This window comes from Neophocaena asiaeorientalis, unplaced genomic scaffold, assembly GCF_003031525.2.
Source record: "Neophocaena asiaeorientalis asiaeorientalis breed wild unplaced genomic scaffold, Neophocaena_asiaeorientalis_V1.1 scaffold249, whole genome shotgun sequence".
NCBI classification, from domain to species: domain Eukaryota; kingdom Metazoa; phylum Chordata; class Mammalia; order Artiodactyla; family Phocoenidae; genus Neophocaena; species Neophocaena asiaeorientalis.
This window is the reverse complement of record NW_020172625.1, coordinates 9,355,611-9,373,739: the sequence shown is the minus strand read 5'-3', so window position 1 is coordinate 9,373,739 and position 18,129 is coordinate 9,355,611. Positions and strand designations below refer to the sequence as shown.

Below are 18,129 nucleotides of genomic sequence, written 5' to 3'. Positions count from 1 at the left end.
TCTTAAACTCTAGTCACACTGGCATTCTTTCTGATCCTAGTTAAGCACAACTAATAGATCATTTTTACCACATGTCTTTTGTCCTTGCTGTTCCCTCTGTCTGGAATGTTCTTTCTCCAGTTCTTGCCACACTTGCTTTCATCATTCATATTTCAATACAACCTTATCACTTCAAGGTCTTCCCCTGACCATTCTATGTAAAATTGTACCCTAATTCCTCACCCCAATGACTCCCTAGCCTACTACTTGGATTTATTCTCTTTATGGAACCTATTACTATCCCAAAGTATCTTATTTGTTTACTAATTGTCTACCACCCTCCTGCCCCCAAGAGACTATAACTCCCACTAAGGGAAAGGTGAGGTCTCTCCTGTGTACAACTTGCTCTCCAGGGCCAAGTAGAGCACTTGATAAGCGGTTGCTAAGTAAATGAATGCATAACTGTGGTCCCGTCACTGGAGCAAGGTGCAGGGGAGAAAAGACGCCTGTGGAATCAGATGGAAGCAGCCTTCTGTTACAAGGTAGAAATGAGGGCACTGACTTAGCAGTTAGACAGGTCTGGGTTCCAATTCCGCCTCTGCAACCCTGGCTGTGTGCCGTAAGGAAGTTATTTAATCTCTGCTCTTTCTGTACATCAACAGTAAATCAGGATTAAGTGGGTTGCAGTATATCCTGTGCCTGGTCTGGTGCCAGCCACTGTAATAGGATCTCAACAAATGTTAATTGACTTCCCTTCACCTAGAAATGCCAGAAGAAACCCATGATACTCATGACACAGCCTTTGTAACACACCTGACAGCTAATAAAGCACTCAGGCATCCTTATATTTAGTACAATCTGCTTAAGTGCAACTGCCGTGTATTTTTCAAAAAGCAGTGACATTTTCGACATTTGGTTATCTTATGTAGACTCCTGACAGGTTGTATAATCTTAAATCCACTGAAAAGAATCTAGTCTTTTAGTGCCTGACCTGTTTGATGGAGACGTCCCCCACCCTGTATATTCAATTACTCGCTGTATAATAGAACGGCATGCGCCATACACAGTCCCTCTGGTCATTGAACACTACGTTCCTCAGGTGGCATCCGTGACTTTGAAGTACTTGTCAGCAACTGGCTTTCCTGCAACCGTACTACAACCACTTAGTTCACAGTGGCGTTTTACTTCTAAAGCCCTTGTTCAGAATATTAAAAAGGGCATGCCACACACTCTATTCCTTTGCTTTAAGGACTGCGATTTTGTAAAGCTGGATCCTGTGGTCTACTCAGGAGAGAGTCACTGGCTCCAGCACAATGTTTAAAAATGGTTTTGGGTTTGGTCCAGTGGTGTTAAGTTGGTCAGTAACTGTAACTACTGAGTCTGATCATGGGGAGTGTGGTTCTCCTTCCTGCTTCATCTCGGATGATGAGCTAGACTGATTGAACTGGACAATTTCACAGGACTTCTGAGGTCACTGAAGCCACTTTCTCTGGTCATGCAGGATGATCCTTTCCTATTAAAAAATCACTGACATCTCTCAGATAAAAACTTGGGAAGTGTTGAAGTTTGCTAGATTTTACCTGGATCAGCAAAACAGGTGGTGAATTCTGAATGATAAGAACTCTGGGTTCTCCTCATTCTTCACTGCAATGGTAGCTGGGTTTATTCCATCCAAAACTGGTCCCCAAGAACAGGTGATGGGACCTACTGGTGTTTGCTAAAAGTGGCTTGTCATGTTGACCATTCTGACACCATAACTGCATGATGTCCTAACTTGGTCTTTGGTCTGAAGATCAAATGAGTGAGCAGAGTGGAGAGAGATGTGAAACTCTGTAAGCAATGGCAGATGGGGGCCTAGAACACTGTTCCTGGCATCAGGTTGTAAGGACTTGGGATCTTTTCAGATCTGTCCTTTAGGACTTTGCAGATGTTGACGGCAACTACCTTGTGCCATTTTTTTTTTGAGAAGCAACAATAAGTTGAATTTTGGATTCTAATAGACCAGGTTTTCTCAACCTCAGCACTACTGACATTTTGGGTTGGAAGATTTTTTTGCTTGGGAAGTTGTCCTGTGTAGTAGCATCCCTGGCCTCTACCACTAGATGCCAGTAGCATCTTTCGAGTTGTGGCAAACAAAAATACTTCTAAGCAGTGCTAAATGTCCCCTGGGGGTGGGGCTGAGGGCAAAATTGCCCCCAGTTGAGAACCAGTGAGGCAGACCTAACTGTGGGAGATCCTGCGGTCACAAGAAAACTTCTTTGAAGGTATTCCAGCTTCTGTTGGCTTTCCCGGGGCTTTTTTAGACATTTGAGTTTCCTGGGAAATAGATTTTTAATGGACCTGAAGATAAATAAAGGATGAACTAAAGGAAAAGGTGAGAGAGGGTGGTACCTGAATGCATGTGACTCCTCTCCTCTGTCTTCCTCTCTCTCTTTTGCATCTGTTAGTCTCCTAGCAGGGAGAGGTTGGGTGTAGGTGAGGAGAAACCTGGCTGAACTGGAGAAGCAGGAGTTGGGAACTCCAGCACCTGCAGCCTGAACTGGGGGGAGCCTGAGGCTTTTGGAACTTCAAGTAGTCCTGATATTTAAATTCAGGCATCAGCAATTTATTGCAGACAGCAGAGAAGATGGTTTTTGGAGGTAAGCCGGGCATCTGCCAGGGCCCTTGGCCAAACTGCAAGGTAGGCATAGCTGTTTCTGCCACCAGCTCTCTTTCCGAGCCTTCCACACACCCCGCCTCACTTTCCCTGCCCTCCAGGCACACAGTCGCCTCGTGGTGCCCTCTGGGTGCTCAAGGTCTGCCTGGCCCTGCGTTGGAGCCATCTGCTTCCTTCCTTACCTGCCCCCATTTTAACTTTCCTTCCCTGAATGCTGATTTCAGCTTTTTTGGGGGGTTAAGATGAAAGATTCAAATACTTCACACTAAGGGGAGAAGAGTCAGTAGGTTTAACCCATTCAGGGGATGTTCTGACTCTTCGAAACGTGCTATTTCTCTTTTAAAAGACATTTTGGAACAAAGGGCTTTTCTACGGCTCACCGAGCTTCCCTGAAATGAGCATCATGGTTGTATACTTTCCAGCCACAATATCCCCACTGGCATTCACAACCTGCGAATTCCATAAACTACAGCCTTAACTTAGAAATGAGCTCCACACAAGGTAAGCTGTGCATTTCCCATAAGAAAAGATTCAAATTCCTTAGCCTGTCATACAAAGGCTTTACAATCTACCTTTCTAACCTCTTCTCCATTCATTCACTCAAATATGGTGAAAAAGATGGACACGAACCCCGGCCTTCACCCTCCCAAAATGCATATAGTCCAGTGGGGGATACACATAAGAAACCAGAAAAAACCAATATGGTGCCATGTGTTAACCCAGGGTAGGTAAAGGAGGCTTGGGAGCACCTTGTAACGGGGATTAACCCTAACTGACCGGTCCAGGGAGGGAGTCTCACTTCTCTGCTATCTCCACAAGCCTACACCTGGCATACCTTGTCACCTCTCTCTAGCTTTGTGCATGATGGTCCCTCTGTCTAGAACGCCCTCTTATGATCTGTCTGGGAAACTCTTAATACCCTTTATGATCCAGCTTAACTGTTACCTCCAGGAGAATTTTTCTGGCTGTACTTTGTCTTCTCTTGTTTTTCTGCTTCAACACGTCCCCCTCACCCCACCCCCCCTCAAATAAAAGTATGTTCTTTCCTTTGAGCTAAGTCCTTATACATCACATCTATGGAAATATATATCATACTGATTTGTTTACTTGTCAATCATCCCTATTAAACATTTTTCGAAGCCAAGGCAATAATGTATGTTTCTTTTTAATCCCCAGCTCCTCGCACAGTGCCTGGCACACAGAAGCGCTCAGTACATGTCACTGAATGAATGAATCCATTCTAACTAGAACCTAGAAAATGTGATAGCAGCCTGTCTGTTTTATTCCTTTTTATATTACATTGTGAGATATATCATATATACAGAAGAGTCCATAAAACATATATGTCCAGTGTAAAATGAAAACCCATGTAACGACAACCCAGGTCAAGAAATAGCCCCTCAGGGCTTCCCTGGTGGCGCAGTGGTTGAGAGTCCGCCTGCCGATGCAGGGGACACGGGTTTGTGGCCCGGTCCGGGAAGAGCGCACATGCCACGGAGCGGCTGGGCCCGTGAGCTATGGCCTCTGAGCCTGCGCGTCCGGAGGCTATGCTCCGCAACGGGAGAGGCCACAGCAGTGAGAGGCCCACGTACCGCAAAAAAAAAAAAAACAAAAAAAAACCAACAACAAAAAGAAATAGCCCCTCAGGTTTTAACTCATCAGTGGATGTCATCTACTTGAACTGGGTGTGTCACCATGGCAAGGACTCAAAATTCTATACCTGATCTGAAGTTACTGGGGTCTTCTGCCAAGCATGCCCTCATCTTGAACCCCAGGCCTGATACTCTAGACACCAAATATCTGGCTGAAGGCCAAGCGATTCAGTCAAATGTCACTTGCCAGACAGAGTCTGAAATCTAGCAGCAGGAAGCTCTTCACTCCACTGGACAGTATCTTGTAAAAGATCCTGAGCACCTAACTTCCCCTCCTCACTGAGGCTGCAGGCTTATTTGGATTCTTGTCACATCTGAGAAAAAACAATTAACATGTGAATCTTGCTGGCCCTGTCTGTTAATAGTTAACCTGTGTGGAGGTCAGTCTATTTTTTGTTGCTGTTGATACAGATCAGTTAAAATCTTGCCACGTTATCAGAAGGGATGTACTCTGCTCTGCTTTGAGTGGAAATCAGCCATCTGCCTCGTTGCGTTTGGTCAGGACACTGTGCCTGTGGAAAGGCCCGTAGTTACAGGATGCATGGCAACCACCTCCAGTGTGGCACAATGTGGAGCTGGCAGGGCTCTCTGTTTGGGTCTCATCCAGCCCCACTGCTGGGCTCACACAGCTCTCTCTTCCTTCCTCAGCTGCCCTCAACAACCAAATGCCTACCCTCTCTCCCTCCCTTCTTTCCATCCTCCCTCCCTCCCTCCATCCCTCCTCCCTTCTCTCCCTCTCTTCCTTCCTCTCTTCTAGCTACCCAACAATCAGTCTCTGCACAGAGTCTAGAATGATGACTTGTTCAATAAATATTTCTTGAATGTGGCTGTAATTCTCTTCTTGAATACAAATTCAGCTAAACTGCAGGAAGTTATCAACTCTAGGATCCCATTTGAGTTCACTTTTCTCTGTGTGTGTGTTTGAAGCATGAATCCATGATCACTACATTAAACTTAACCCAAATTTTAAATTCCTTTATAATAAACTTTTCATCCTTTCAATTGAAAATTTTCAAATTCCTTTATATGTATCATTGAAATCTTTTTTTAAATTATGTAAAGCAGGTAACAACCTTACTTTCTTTCTATTCCTTACGTCAAGGGGTTTATTTCATGCACCAACTATTTTCTGAGCACATACTTTGTGCCAGACAGTTTGAGATGCTGAGGCTACAGTAGGGAACAAGACAGATGTGTTTCCAGCTCTCACAGAGCTGCTGTTCTGAAGGATTTTTATATACTAGAACTGAGCTGTCCCATAGGGTAGCAATTAGCAATGTGCAGCCCTTTAAATTAAAACTTCAATTAATTAAAATTAAAGAAAAATTCAGTTTCTCATTCACACCGGCCGCATTTCAAGGGCCCGCTAGCCACGTGTGACTAAAAGTGCAGGACTAGATCAGTTCCACCATCACAGAAGATTCTACTGGACAGGGCTATTCTAGAAGAACTTGCAAGACCTACTACCATTCTGAGACTTTAGGAAATCCCTGCAGCAACACCATGAGACGATTTATTATGATTCCTACACATTTCCTTTGAAACACAGAGATTACATCTAGCATGCCTGGCGCCAATAAGTTTATTTTATTTGGGACGTCCTGTTTTTACTTACAAGATGGTTAAATCAGTGTGGTGGGATAGCATTATGAAATACTCATTCACATTTCCCGCTTGTTTTGCAAGCAGGTAATGGCTCTGTATCAGGGAAGGAGGGGTCGCAAGCCACAACCCAGAGACAGCCTTTGAGTCTCTGGCTGCTTCTGTGGTCCGGATGTAGCAGCTCTCAGGACTTTCAAGCATTTGTAGAAGGGGTAACAGAGAGAGGAATTTGGGGAATAGATGAAATTACGCTGGCGGGAGCAAGACTGGAGGGGAGAGGAAAGAAATGTGTGTCTGTGTGTACGTGTGAGGGTGTCTGGGAGTGAACGCCAGCTTGCATGTGCTTTGTGGGCGCAGGCTGCGTGGTTTTCCAGGCAGTTCTTTTGTGGGTAGCAGGACCCCAGAGGGAGCAACTGTCTAGGATTTGGGACTGTGGGGAGACCTCATAAGTCAGCTACACTTGGAGGGTCACGCTGACAGGCATAATGGACATTTTAGCAGCAAACTGTGTGGACAGATTACTCAAAACTACAACGTGCTCCCACCCCCAACATTAACCCACCTCAGGGAAGGTAGAGAGGGCTGAGCCTGAGGTCATGATTCTTCCCCAGCATAAGGGGTAGGTGTTCAAAAGAGAAATAAGCAGAATTATAATAAAAAATAAAGTTGATTTTCTGGCAGCCTCTCCATCTGTGATCTGGGAGCCACACCCATTCCTCAGGCACCAGAGCAATCTGTCCCCAACACAATCTTGGAAGCCTGAGCAATGGCCACTCTAGTCTGCCTCTGAGACCTAGATCTCATCAGACTCCTCTGGCCTCTTATGCTACTAGGGCTCCAGTCTCCAGCTGCCTCAAAACTAAGGAAAAGTTATTCCCACCATACCTTTCTTACCTATGATCCTCTATATCTGCAATGCAAACTCCCCTGGTTAACTATCCTGCCTTATGCTACTGTCCTCATGTGATGTTGTGCTTTCTGCCCACTGAATTTTCCCATTTCTCCCTTTCCCCAGAGCCTTCTGGAAAACACTTACCACTGAACACAAACTCCTCTGCTTTCTTACACTTATCGTAAGAACAATACCCCATATTCTTGGCTTAGCTAAACCCATTTTGTAGGAAGACACCACCTCCCTGTAACCTTCTCAAATGGAAATCCCACATTTCCGCTCATCTGCCAGTGTGGTTCCCATAAGTAGTGTGTGCATTCTCGCTGACACTCTTTGCCTCTTCTAGACCACTGTTGTTCACTGCTGTGCAAAAAGCCCTTTCTCCTTTGGGTTTCAGATCATCCCGCTCAAAGTCTTCCCGTCCACCCCATGTCTTGTCATTATCATGGACACTTCAATATCTGTAAGTGACAAACACAGAAGAACCTAGCTTCACGATGTGGGACCCTGATTCCAGCATATCCTAGAACCCATTCTTATAGCCACTCCTGGACCTTCTCATTATCCTAAATTGTTCCACCTCTCCATTTTGAATGCCCGTCTACCATTCTCTGACCACAGCACGTTATCATCACTACTCTCAGGATCCTTAGTCCTCAGTGCCCTTGGTGTTCAGGTTAGAATTCTAGTCCTTTGATTATTCTTTTTTCCTCCTAGGTACTTACCAACATTGTACCTTTATTTTCTTCATCCTCCATCCCAGACCTTATAATGCATAACTTTAAGAACCCTTGCAAGCCTCTTCAAAATCCCTAGGCCCCTTTCTTTCTGCTGTAATGGCACAACAAATCTTCAATCTTGACTTAATCCAACTATTTGTCTTTCCTGATCTGGGCTGCTGAGTCTTGACTGAGAAAACAGACAACCTAACTATGCAAAGAGGCAGCCCTAAGCAATTCTTTGATATGTATGGGTCAGTGACTTTCCTGAGGGGTGATTACAAAACAATACTCTTCTTTTCCAAGCCTCACTGCATGGACACTCCCGGGCCATACATATACAACACTTCTCTCCCTCCCTTTTCCCTGGTAAATGCTTTGCCTTGCTACTCATTTACTCTTAAATCACTGTAATTGATTTTTGCACTCCCCACTGAAATGCAAATTCTCTGGCCAAAGTCACCAGTGACTTTCTAAAGGTCAAACTGAATGGACTCTTTCAAATATTCACCTAGTTGCACTCTTCTCTTGCATTTGATACTGCTGACTCCTCCATTCTCAGTGTTCTGCTCTGGCCTTCTCTTCTCTCTCTACTTGTGCTCTCTGGGAAGCTCACCCATTCCCATGGCTTTGACTGGTGGTAATATTCTTGAACCCCAAATCTGTATCTCCAGTCCAGCTTTTTCTACTTAGCTCCAGAGTTCTATATACAAAATAGTCTTCTTCATAATTTTTTTGGAATTCCAATGGAAACTTCAAGCTCCATCCAAGCCCAAATGAACAAGTCCCCTTCCCCCCACAGTTAATCCTTCCTGCTCCTCTATCTCAGTAGATGACAGCACTGTTTAGACTGAGCCAGAAACCTTGGAGTGAACTTCATCTCCTCCATCTTAAATCCTCTTCCACTTCCCGCACTCCCACCTTCTGCACCATCTGACTTCCATCCAGGTCCTTCTGACTTTACCTTCCTGAAGTTTTATGCTGCCTATCTTCTCCATTCCAACTGCTACCACATTAGCTAATGTCCTCCCACCTTCCATCTCCATCCCTTTTATGGACCCTTTACATTTTGCTTGATAGCTCCAACTAAAACATGTATCATATCATGGTACTACCCTGAGCAGGGAGTATAACTCCGCTAAGATCTATACTCCTGTCTCTCTTCAGACCCATCTGTCCTGCTTCCTGCCTCCTGCCTCTCACCCTGCAGTCAGCCATATTAAACTACCTGCTGTGCCTGGAACTTTCCATGCTAAGTCTCGGTTTGGAATGTCATTCTTCTCCTTCACACCCCCCCTGCTCCCATCTGTCTAGCAAATATCTACTTAAATTTCAGGGCTCAGCTCAACCTTCCCACTCTTTGCAAGGCTTCATCTACTGTGCTCCTCCTTTCACCCCAGGAAGAACTGACTACTTTCTTTCTGGGGCTCCATCTCCACATATATGGACCACGTCAGTCTGTCTCTCCTGGACTGTAAATTCCTTGAAGACAATGTCTCTGTCACATGCATCTCTGTACCTCGATGTTCAGCTCATAGTAGGAACAAAATAAATATTCATTGACTGAGAAATGAACAAATTAAAAATGGAGCCTCACCTGTGAGCAAAGGCTAAAATCAGCATGATGACAGTGGAACAAATGTTGGTTACAATAGTGAAAGGAATCGTCACAACGGCCTGTCTGCAGATAGTTCTGCTGTTTGTAAGCCCGCTAACCCTCAGGTTGCATTAGTAAACAAGTTGGGTGGGGATTCTCTAGAGTGTAAGCTGACTTTCAGGGACAGAAAATGGGGGTGGTGCCTCATATTGGCTTACTTCCTTAGCAATTTGCAAAAACAAAACCCAGCAAAACAATACCCCCTTTCCCAAAAGTTGGCACAGGCTCGAGTTTGTCTTTTCCAAAATACTTTCCTTCGTCAGGGAACACTCCCCACGCCACAGCTGTCAGGCATAGTGTGCTCTGAATCCATTAGAGAAGGTCAGTCCTGAATACCAAACAGATGCAGAGCCCTGAGTTTCCAGAACTGGAGTCTATGGCTTGAAATGCATAACAATAGTCATCTTCTGTGTTCTTGTTGTTCTAAGCTTCACCGTAAGTAGGCATATTTTAGAGACCGGCCTTGAGCTATCCTAATTTCCACACCTGAAGTGAGCAACAAATGATTTGAGACAGAAAAGTAATACAGGAGAATGTCTGAGCTTTACATGCCCATGCATGCTCCTTGTTTCCTGACAAAAACAACACTTTAAATCCAGTCAACATCACAGAGACAACAAGCCTATAGAGTTTTTGAACCGCAAAACTTCAGTACTAAATAAACAAATGAGCAAAACCAAATCAAACCAAACAACAACACAAATATCCCTCTTACTCCAGATAACCTATTAATTTCAGACGGAAAGGCCCTAGGCAATAAGGGAAATAAAATGTGATCCATGCACTAGGTAGGTTGGATAGTTAATTTAGGGAGAAAAGAAACGGCTAAATAATAAGTTGTCATGGTAGAAAGTAAGTTTTGGACATTCTGCTTCCACATTACTAACCAAACTTGTGAAAATACTCAAGAGAGACAGAAAAAAGGACTAAATTTAGATGCTGATTTAATGTATTCAAGAGCATGATTCATTTTCCCCCTGCCCTGGTACAGCCTGGGGAATCTGTGTGTATGGCAGGCAACGCAAAGATGCCCTGTAAATAAAGGGAAGTCTCATTCATTCAGAGGCTCGAGGAAGCTAGAGACACCCCGTTTTCTCTGCCAACAGAGGTGAACTTCCAAGCACCTCACACACAAAAACGTAGAACCAGATTTCTCAGCTGGCGAAAATCCATTTAATTTTAGCTTTGCCCCCACCTTGGCATGAATGTGCTGGAAATTTATTCTGCTGCTCCTCTACTCTTAAGTGGCTTTCTTCCCCTCAGGCTCCAGTGGGATCCTGACCAGCTCTCAGAAGCCATGCAACATGGGTCATTTAATGAGATGCCCAGAAGGATATCATCATTCAGTAGCAATGCTTTTAGCAACCTGGAGCCCAAGTGCCCTCACGGTAGCCCAGGGATTGGGTCTTAGAGAGCTAGTATATATAACATAAATATCTGAGATTATTTTGGGCTATTTGAAAAAAACAAAAACCAGAAACCCACCAATCAGACAATGACAGCAGGTTCAATTCCCATCCATTAATCAGGGTGTTAGGCAAAGTGTCTAGAAGAGCAGATCATCACTGTTCCTTCCTGAGCTTCATTATCTGCTATTTCCAAACACATTCTTGCACTCACTTCTGCTCCCAACACCAAAGCAAATGTTTTAGCCTCTACAGATAATTAAGATTAAGGCTAGACTATCGTTTGTGTTAACCCAACTTGGCTTAGAGGTCAAAGTATATGTCATTTTGTAAATTTACATTCTTTTTTTTTTCTTTTTTCCTTTTGCTTTTAGTCTTTAAGCACATTTGGAAAGTAACCTTAGAAGTCTCATTCTAGCTCTTTTGGCCTTATTGATAGTCTCTGGGTTTAGGACTAACTACAAGAAAAAAATGGAATGTATATTAAAAATCTGTAGTTGGGTAATATTGCCTCCCAGAAGTGAGGGCATTAAAGCTGTCCTCCCTTCTGAGGTGTGAGACAGATGTTAATAACCCACCCCGAGGGCCCCATTATACAGCCATATACACTCATCTTAATTAAGAAAGATTATTTCTGCAAACATGAAATGGGTTTGACAATTTTGCAGCTAAAAACAAGAAGAGTTAGACATGGAGTGCGTGCGTTACGTTAGCAATGAGCTGCTCTGAGAAGGTGTGCGAGGATGGGCAGCACTTGGAGAGGTCCCCACTGGGCACATCCACACGATGAGGCTGGTGGACCCTGGGCAGGGCTGTGGGTCCAGGGGGATATGAGATCCAATCAGCCTGAACACATGCTTCACAAACCAACCTGCACACGGCACAGAAAGGAGGCAAGACACCGCAGGGCAGCATAAACGATTTGTACCTTTCTCAAATAGCTCAGTACTTGGGTCTCCGGGGCAGTTCTGAATGTCCGGGCAGGGCCATCACCCAATCCCCCTTTGGCCCACTCAGTGCCATGACATGAAGACCAAATCATTTAGAGGACAGGGATGTTCAATGACTTTGGCCAAGTGTAATGACAGGTTTGGGGGCAGCGTCCTATACCCATTTGAGAAAGGACAAATACTCTTTAACACTCTAGACAGAAAACTGGCTGATTTAGCTTAGAACAGTGGCCACCATTGCAGCCAATTTCAGAATATCAGAAAGGAAGGTAAGTGGTCGGGGGGAAGGGTGTCATGAAGGTTACATCCATCCAAGGCTGAGTTGGCTACATACTGGGATACGTGGGATATGGGATAGAAATTTATTCTCACACACAAAGAGCACCACAGATCTAATTAACAATGTGGGAAATCTCTATTCATACTTCACTCACACAAAACACTGCACTTCCATCTCCAGGGTTTTTTCAAGTTCTAAACTACAATCAGCCCTTCTTTTAAAATAACAATAATAGAATCTCTGATTCAGCCAGATGGTGGTGTTTGTTGCACTAGGCTGGGTTCACAGTACAACATCAATAAATGGCCACTTGTAGACGGACGGACAGAATCCCACTCATAAAGCACACCTACACCACCCTCCTTCTCCCATCCCAAAATGTTGCACTGTCAAAAGACCCATAGGGGCTTAATTTCATTTGGGGAAAGAAAGGAAAGATAGAAAAAGTAAAATAATGTAAGTGGAAAAGCAATTTCTTGGGGAAAAATAGTACATTTAATCTCTGAGGAGAACGATCATAGGTGGGCTTTTTAAGTGTTGCTTTGCCTTTAGGGACCATTTGAAAAAAGGAATTCAAAAGAGTTTTCCCCAGTCCCTGGAAAGCTGTCTTGGTGAAGGCTGCACATTGTCAAAGATATTCCAACTGGGAGATGGAGTTAAAATTCTTGCTCAGTGAGATGGCTAAGTCTCATGAAATGAGTATTTGTTCCAATTAGGTGTTCCAAAAAACCTTCTTGCCTCAGATAACTCACTGTGAGAAGGAAAGAGTATTTGTTCAAAACCCGTCATGGAAGGGAAAATGAGAGACTGGTGTGTTCTGTGGCCAGCGTACACATGCTCTTCACAGGCCTGTAGGACTCACACTTTTTGGTGCTTTGTCCTTACTTTCCTGGTCTCAGTCCTACCTGGGACTGGTGGGGAGAGGGTGGGGCGGGGGAGATGCTGACTAGTTTCTGTTCCTGTTCTTAATAAGCTATACTACCTAGTTATATAATCCTAATCCATGTCCATAGTCCAGAGCTCAGATGGCTGGCCTGTCAGCAAAAAATGTTAGAAAAATGTTAATTCAACAATGTTGGAAGGATGTTATTTCTAGAGCTAAACTCCTCAGGGAAAATGAGAAATGGCTGCTCCTGGGATTCAACTCCTCCACACTGAAAGATATTTCTTTCCTGATGCTTTCTTCCCAAATAATTTCCCAGTGCCTGGTGTGCCCTGACATTTGATCCAAATAAAATGCTGGAACAGACTCCTAGGACACAACTATCTTCAAACTCTATACAAGAAGGGTGTTTATTACAGAGAATCAGCATCTATTAGGGCATGAAACATCGGGGGCCTGCTGGCACTCGCTCCTCACAATGAATCACTTCATGATATAGATACTATTTTTTTTCCTGGCATTTACAAGCAAGCAACTCATTTTATAACCTAAGGCATTTTCCATACTTTGAGGCAATGAATACTAGCTTTTGAGTCTCAATAGCACATAATTTAAGACAGTGGGAAAAGGAGCTGGAGAATAGTTTCCAGTGCAAGGAAAACACCATGCAGATGTTTGCCCTCTTGAATTCTGATGGCGAAATCGAGAATTGTTTATTTGTTCTGAAGTCAAACCCAAGGAATTTATTTTTTAAAGGCCGGGGGCTGGGGTAGGGTGGGGAGTAGTGACATAATATACTCCTAATATTAAAATATTCAACACACGGCCCTAGGATTTTGAATCCCCAAAGAATTTAGACCTTTTTAAATGGTTCATTCTTGATCAAATTTGGCACAACAGATGTCACAGAAAGGACATACCTGAAAAAAACACCCGAGAACTACTTTGCTAAAATTGTATATTCACCTTCTGTAATTGTTTTTTTTCCTCCAAGATAGCAAGCTAGGAATCAGTCCTCTATCTTGAGCCATTTATTGAAAACAAACAAATAAACTTGGAAAAGATATGACCCAAATGAAGTTAAATACCTGACTTTGGTGTATGAGAATCATAAACTTGCTTACGGTCTATCTGGTCTGCAAACACTTCCCCATAAATCATCCAATAGGGCATGTAGAAGATGTTCTTGGCCAATTTCCATGATGGCTCCTCGTTGGGAAACAGGATGGCTTGCCTGGCGACCCCAAAACTCATCAGCACCACTAGCATGATGATAACAAAGTACATCATGTCTATCATCTGGAAGGGTGGGAAAGCAGAGGGAGAAACAAAAGAAAACCAGAATGACTGAGTATTCCTGTGGTGCTGACATTGAAGGAAACCTTTGAAGGAGGTACACTTTTGAGACTGCTGATAAGGGATGTTGACATAGGGAGCTGTGTTCAGGTAAGAGAACACTTGGCCTTTTGAAGTCAACGTCCATACAAGCTTGTAACTCAAAAATCATTTAAAAAAAAAAGAAAGCACATGCACAGTGGAACCCCTCCATCTTCCGTTGTTTTCTGTGGGACCTAGTCAAGACTAGGCATGAGAGTCATATAACACAGAGGCTTGAGTCTTTATATTAATGCAGTACTAACTTTTTTTCTGCTCCTGGGAAAGGCAAATGCCCTTGCTGGGTCTCTTTCTTCTTAGCAAAACTGGAATTGAGATAGTTGAACTATTTCAACAACTATTGCAATGCTGTAAATTCCCTAAATTCTGAAAGGCTTATGGAGGGCTGAAAAGCTCAAGAAAATAATCATTTGTTAACAAGGCTAGGACAACCCAAATATCCACCTTATACCATCTTATTCTTGTGGCCCCTACCTCATTGCATGGTATTCTATCACAAACCAGTCTCTCAGAGAACCACTTCTTCTGTGCTTTCTTCTGCAGTGCACCCTATCAGTTATGGAGGGTGTTTTTGTAGGCATTAGAATCAGGTAGCCTAATGGCCCATTCCTGTGTTTGCTGCTGAAATGTTGGATTTTCATCTCGACATGTTTATAAAATTCTCGACTCCACTCAAGTACAATGTTATCTCTTGTTCCTCTTTATTCCTTTCTTTTTTTGCTTGTTTTCATGATACATGTTATCTGGGATCTGTTTCTCACATGCCAAATTACTTTCCTTTTATCACTGAAAGTAGATGAGGATGTACTAACTATTATTTTGCCTGGCCAGAACCCACTGCCTCCTTCTTTCAGAAACAGTTCCCACCCACTTTGGCCCTAAAGGTAGGTGTCTTTTCCAGGCTGGGTTAATCATGGTACCTTGCCCTCTGGCAACAGTGACAGGAGGTAGGCATGTGACACAGACATGCCAACCAGAATTCCTTCTTTGGATTTTTTTTTTTTTTAACTGAAGCAGGAGAGAGAAGCTCCCTTACTCTCTCTGTAATGATGTGAATTCAGAGTGCCTGAGGCTGAGTCTCCCACTAGAGAAACTGACCAGAGTGAATGAAGCCGCTATTCCAGAGAGAAAGAGTGTGCTGTGATGGTAGTTGGGGGCCTGGCTGCAGTAGCTTTTAAGCCCAGCTCCATCATGCCCTGCTGTAAATCAATCTACCCCTCCTGGGCTTAAGCTAGTTGGAGATTGGTTTCTATCCCTTACATAAAACCACCTAATACAAAAGACTATCTTCCCTTGGATACCAAATTTCCTGAAGGAATGTCCATCCACAAAGAAAGACTGATGATAATTTTATCAATAGTAATGAAGGCTTTAAATTAGTTTTAAAATTTTATTTTGCAAGAATACGTTTCATGGTGCTGGTTATTGGAATTAAAACATTACAGCCTTCCTGTACGCCTTAGGACACTGGGGGCTCAATACATTTTAGGCCAGTTAATCAACTTTCAAGGCAACTTAAAAATCTCTCAAGTATTGTCTGACTTTGAAACTAAATAAGAATCTCTCAAAATTTGATGTTCATCTGTATTTGCTCACTGTCCTTAAAAATATATGCTGGTTAATTATTCTTTTCACAACTTAGTGGCCTCAGAACTCTCTTAAAAGTAAACAAGCCAGCTGTGCTGAAACAGTTTTATAGGGAATGTGGGTCTATTTCTCATCCTCTCTCTCTCTTACAAAATTCTTTCATCATTTATTTACAAAAAGTTCTATTAGTGAGAAAACACAAATGGGTCCTTCATGTTATATTTAGTTAGACTGATGAAAAGGTGGGTGGGGAGAGGAAGGTGTATACTTATGAGACTTAGGAACTAGTCTGACCCAAGAAAACTCAGCCAGTAAATACAGCAACTGTTCTAATTTCTCAGGACTGTTCTCATTCAGCTTGATTGTAATATCTATTCAAAGGGTCAAAACAGCCAAAGAAACATTGTTCCCAAACACTCAACTTCATACATTTCAAAAGCGTCTTAGCTTCCATACAAAAACTGATATCTGTTGAAGTGAACTGCAGAAACAGGACATTATTAGTGAGAACTGGGTCTGGCTACCTCTATTTTTATTTTTTATTTATTTTTTAATTTACTTATTTATTTATTTTTGGCTGTGTTGGGTCTTCATTGCTGCGTGCAGGCTTTTTCTAGTTGCAGTGAGCGGGGGCTACTCTTCGTTGCAATGCGTGGGCTTCTCATTGCGGTGGCTTCTCTTGTCGTGGAGCACAGGCTCTAGGTGTGCGAGCTTCAGTAGTTGCAGCACACGGGGTCAGTAGTTGTGGCTCATGGGCTTTAGAGCACAGGCTCAGTAGTTGCTGTGCACGGGCTTAGTTGCTCCACGGCATGTGGGATCTTCCCGGACCAGGGATCAAACCCGTGTCCCCTGCATTGGCAGGCGGATTCTCAACCACTGCGCCACCAGGGAAGCCCTGGCTACCTCTGTTTTTAAAGCTAAATTGTCCAATTGGTTCAATATGAAGAGAGCTGATTGTGTCTCATTCTTTCAAATATCCTTTGGTTGGTTTCTATAGAGGAGAGTATATACTGTAGCGGTTAAGTATGTGTCCTCAGGTGTCAGAATACCTGAGTTTTCACCTTGACTCCAGTAGTAAAAACAACTAGGTGATCTTGGGCACGTTGCTTGGTCTTGTTTATTTGTAAAGTGGGGATAATAATAATAATGCATATTATTTTTGTAATAATCCTTACAAATAATGTGTGAAACACTTAATGTGGGTAGTTCTCAGTGAAAGTTTATTATTAGAATTGAAAGGAGGTCAGGCTGTGGAGTCAGATAGATAGGAGTCTGAATCCTTCCTTTGTTCCTTGCCTAGTTTCAGTTTGTTCAATTATGAAATGAAGATACTAAAACCTATTTCATGGGGTTGTAATGATGATTGACAAGTCTGACATGGTATTTGGCACATAGTAAATGAAACCTATTATTGTTGTTTTTATTCCACATTATATAAGTGAGCTTAGTGCTAGGCTTAGAGATCCATTGAGAAGTGGAATATGAAGAAAAGGGTTGGAATTCCATTAAGTGATTCTGGATCTGAAGATTAATTGGAATCATACTTGATCAGTATTGAGTCCAGGTACTTCAGCAGCCTGCAGTCCCTAGACCACAGGGCACAGTGAGTTACTTGGCTGTTTAGTACTTAACAGGGGCTCTCTAATGTTGGGGGCTTTCGGTATAACCACATCTGGGCATATTTTGTTAAGCTTCCATCCTGGCAGTCCATCCAGCTCACTGATAATTTCCATAGGCATAGTTTACCTACCTTCTGGATCAGTGACTCTATTACTGAACTAATTATCTTAAAAGCCCCATGAAAGCAAACAAAGCCCCCCAATATACTCATTTTCTACTTATGAATGACTTCACTAATCAGTCAAGAATAAGTTAGAATGTAGAAAAACTGCAGTACAATCTCTCTTGCTCACTCCATGGTAAGGTTTCATTCTCATCAAAACTGGGGATAATTATGCCATTATTAAAAAGATAGATATAAATTTGAAAATAATCTTAATGCATTAGTGTGACTAGTTATTTCAAGTATTTAAATGTGACTCAACCTCTTAAAACTAATATATCTGGCTTGTTTGGGTCTTTCCCAATTTTATTTATTGAAATAAGATAAGGTAATAATCAATTAAGAAAAACAACCAATCAGATAATGTATTCACCTAATGTACTGGTTCTCTACAGAGGGCAATTTGCTCCACAGGGGACATACAGCAATATCTGGAGATGTTTTTGTTGTTGTGAGTGTGTGTGTGTGTGTGTGTGTGTGTGTGTGCGCGCGTGCACGCTCATGCACACACATTACTGGCATCCAGTGGGTAGAGGCCAGGGATGCTGCTAAACATCCTATGATGCACAGGACAGTCCCCCGCCCCCCAATGAAGAATTATCTAGTCCAAAATAGCAATAGTGTCAAGAATGAGAAAACTTGGCTTAATTTTGCAGCTGTTATAGTCCTTCACTTTCATTGGGTCCAT

The 18,129-nt window shown here is 42.9% G+C and overlaps 1 protein-coding gene across 10 annotated transcripts in view; it reads right to left on the bottom strand.

Annotated features, from left to right (window-relative positions):
- Window positions 1-18,129, bottom strand: part of TRPM3 (transient receptor potential cation channel subfamily M member 3) — a 783,705-nt gene that overhangs the window by 39,747 nt on the left and 725,829 nt on the right. For all 10 annotated transcript variants that reach the window (XM_024738980.1, XM_024738984.1, XM_024738979.1 and 7 more), the window contains one exon: window positions 13,801-13,975. In XM_024738980.1, the coding sequence (XP_024594748.1) occupies window positions 13,801-13,975 (175 nt within the window). The remainder of the gene's footprint in view (window positions 1-13,800; window positions 13,976-18,129) is intronic.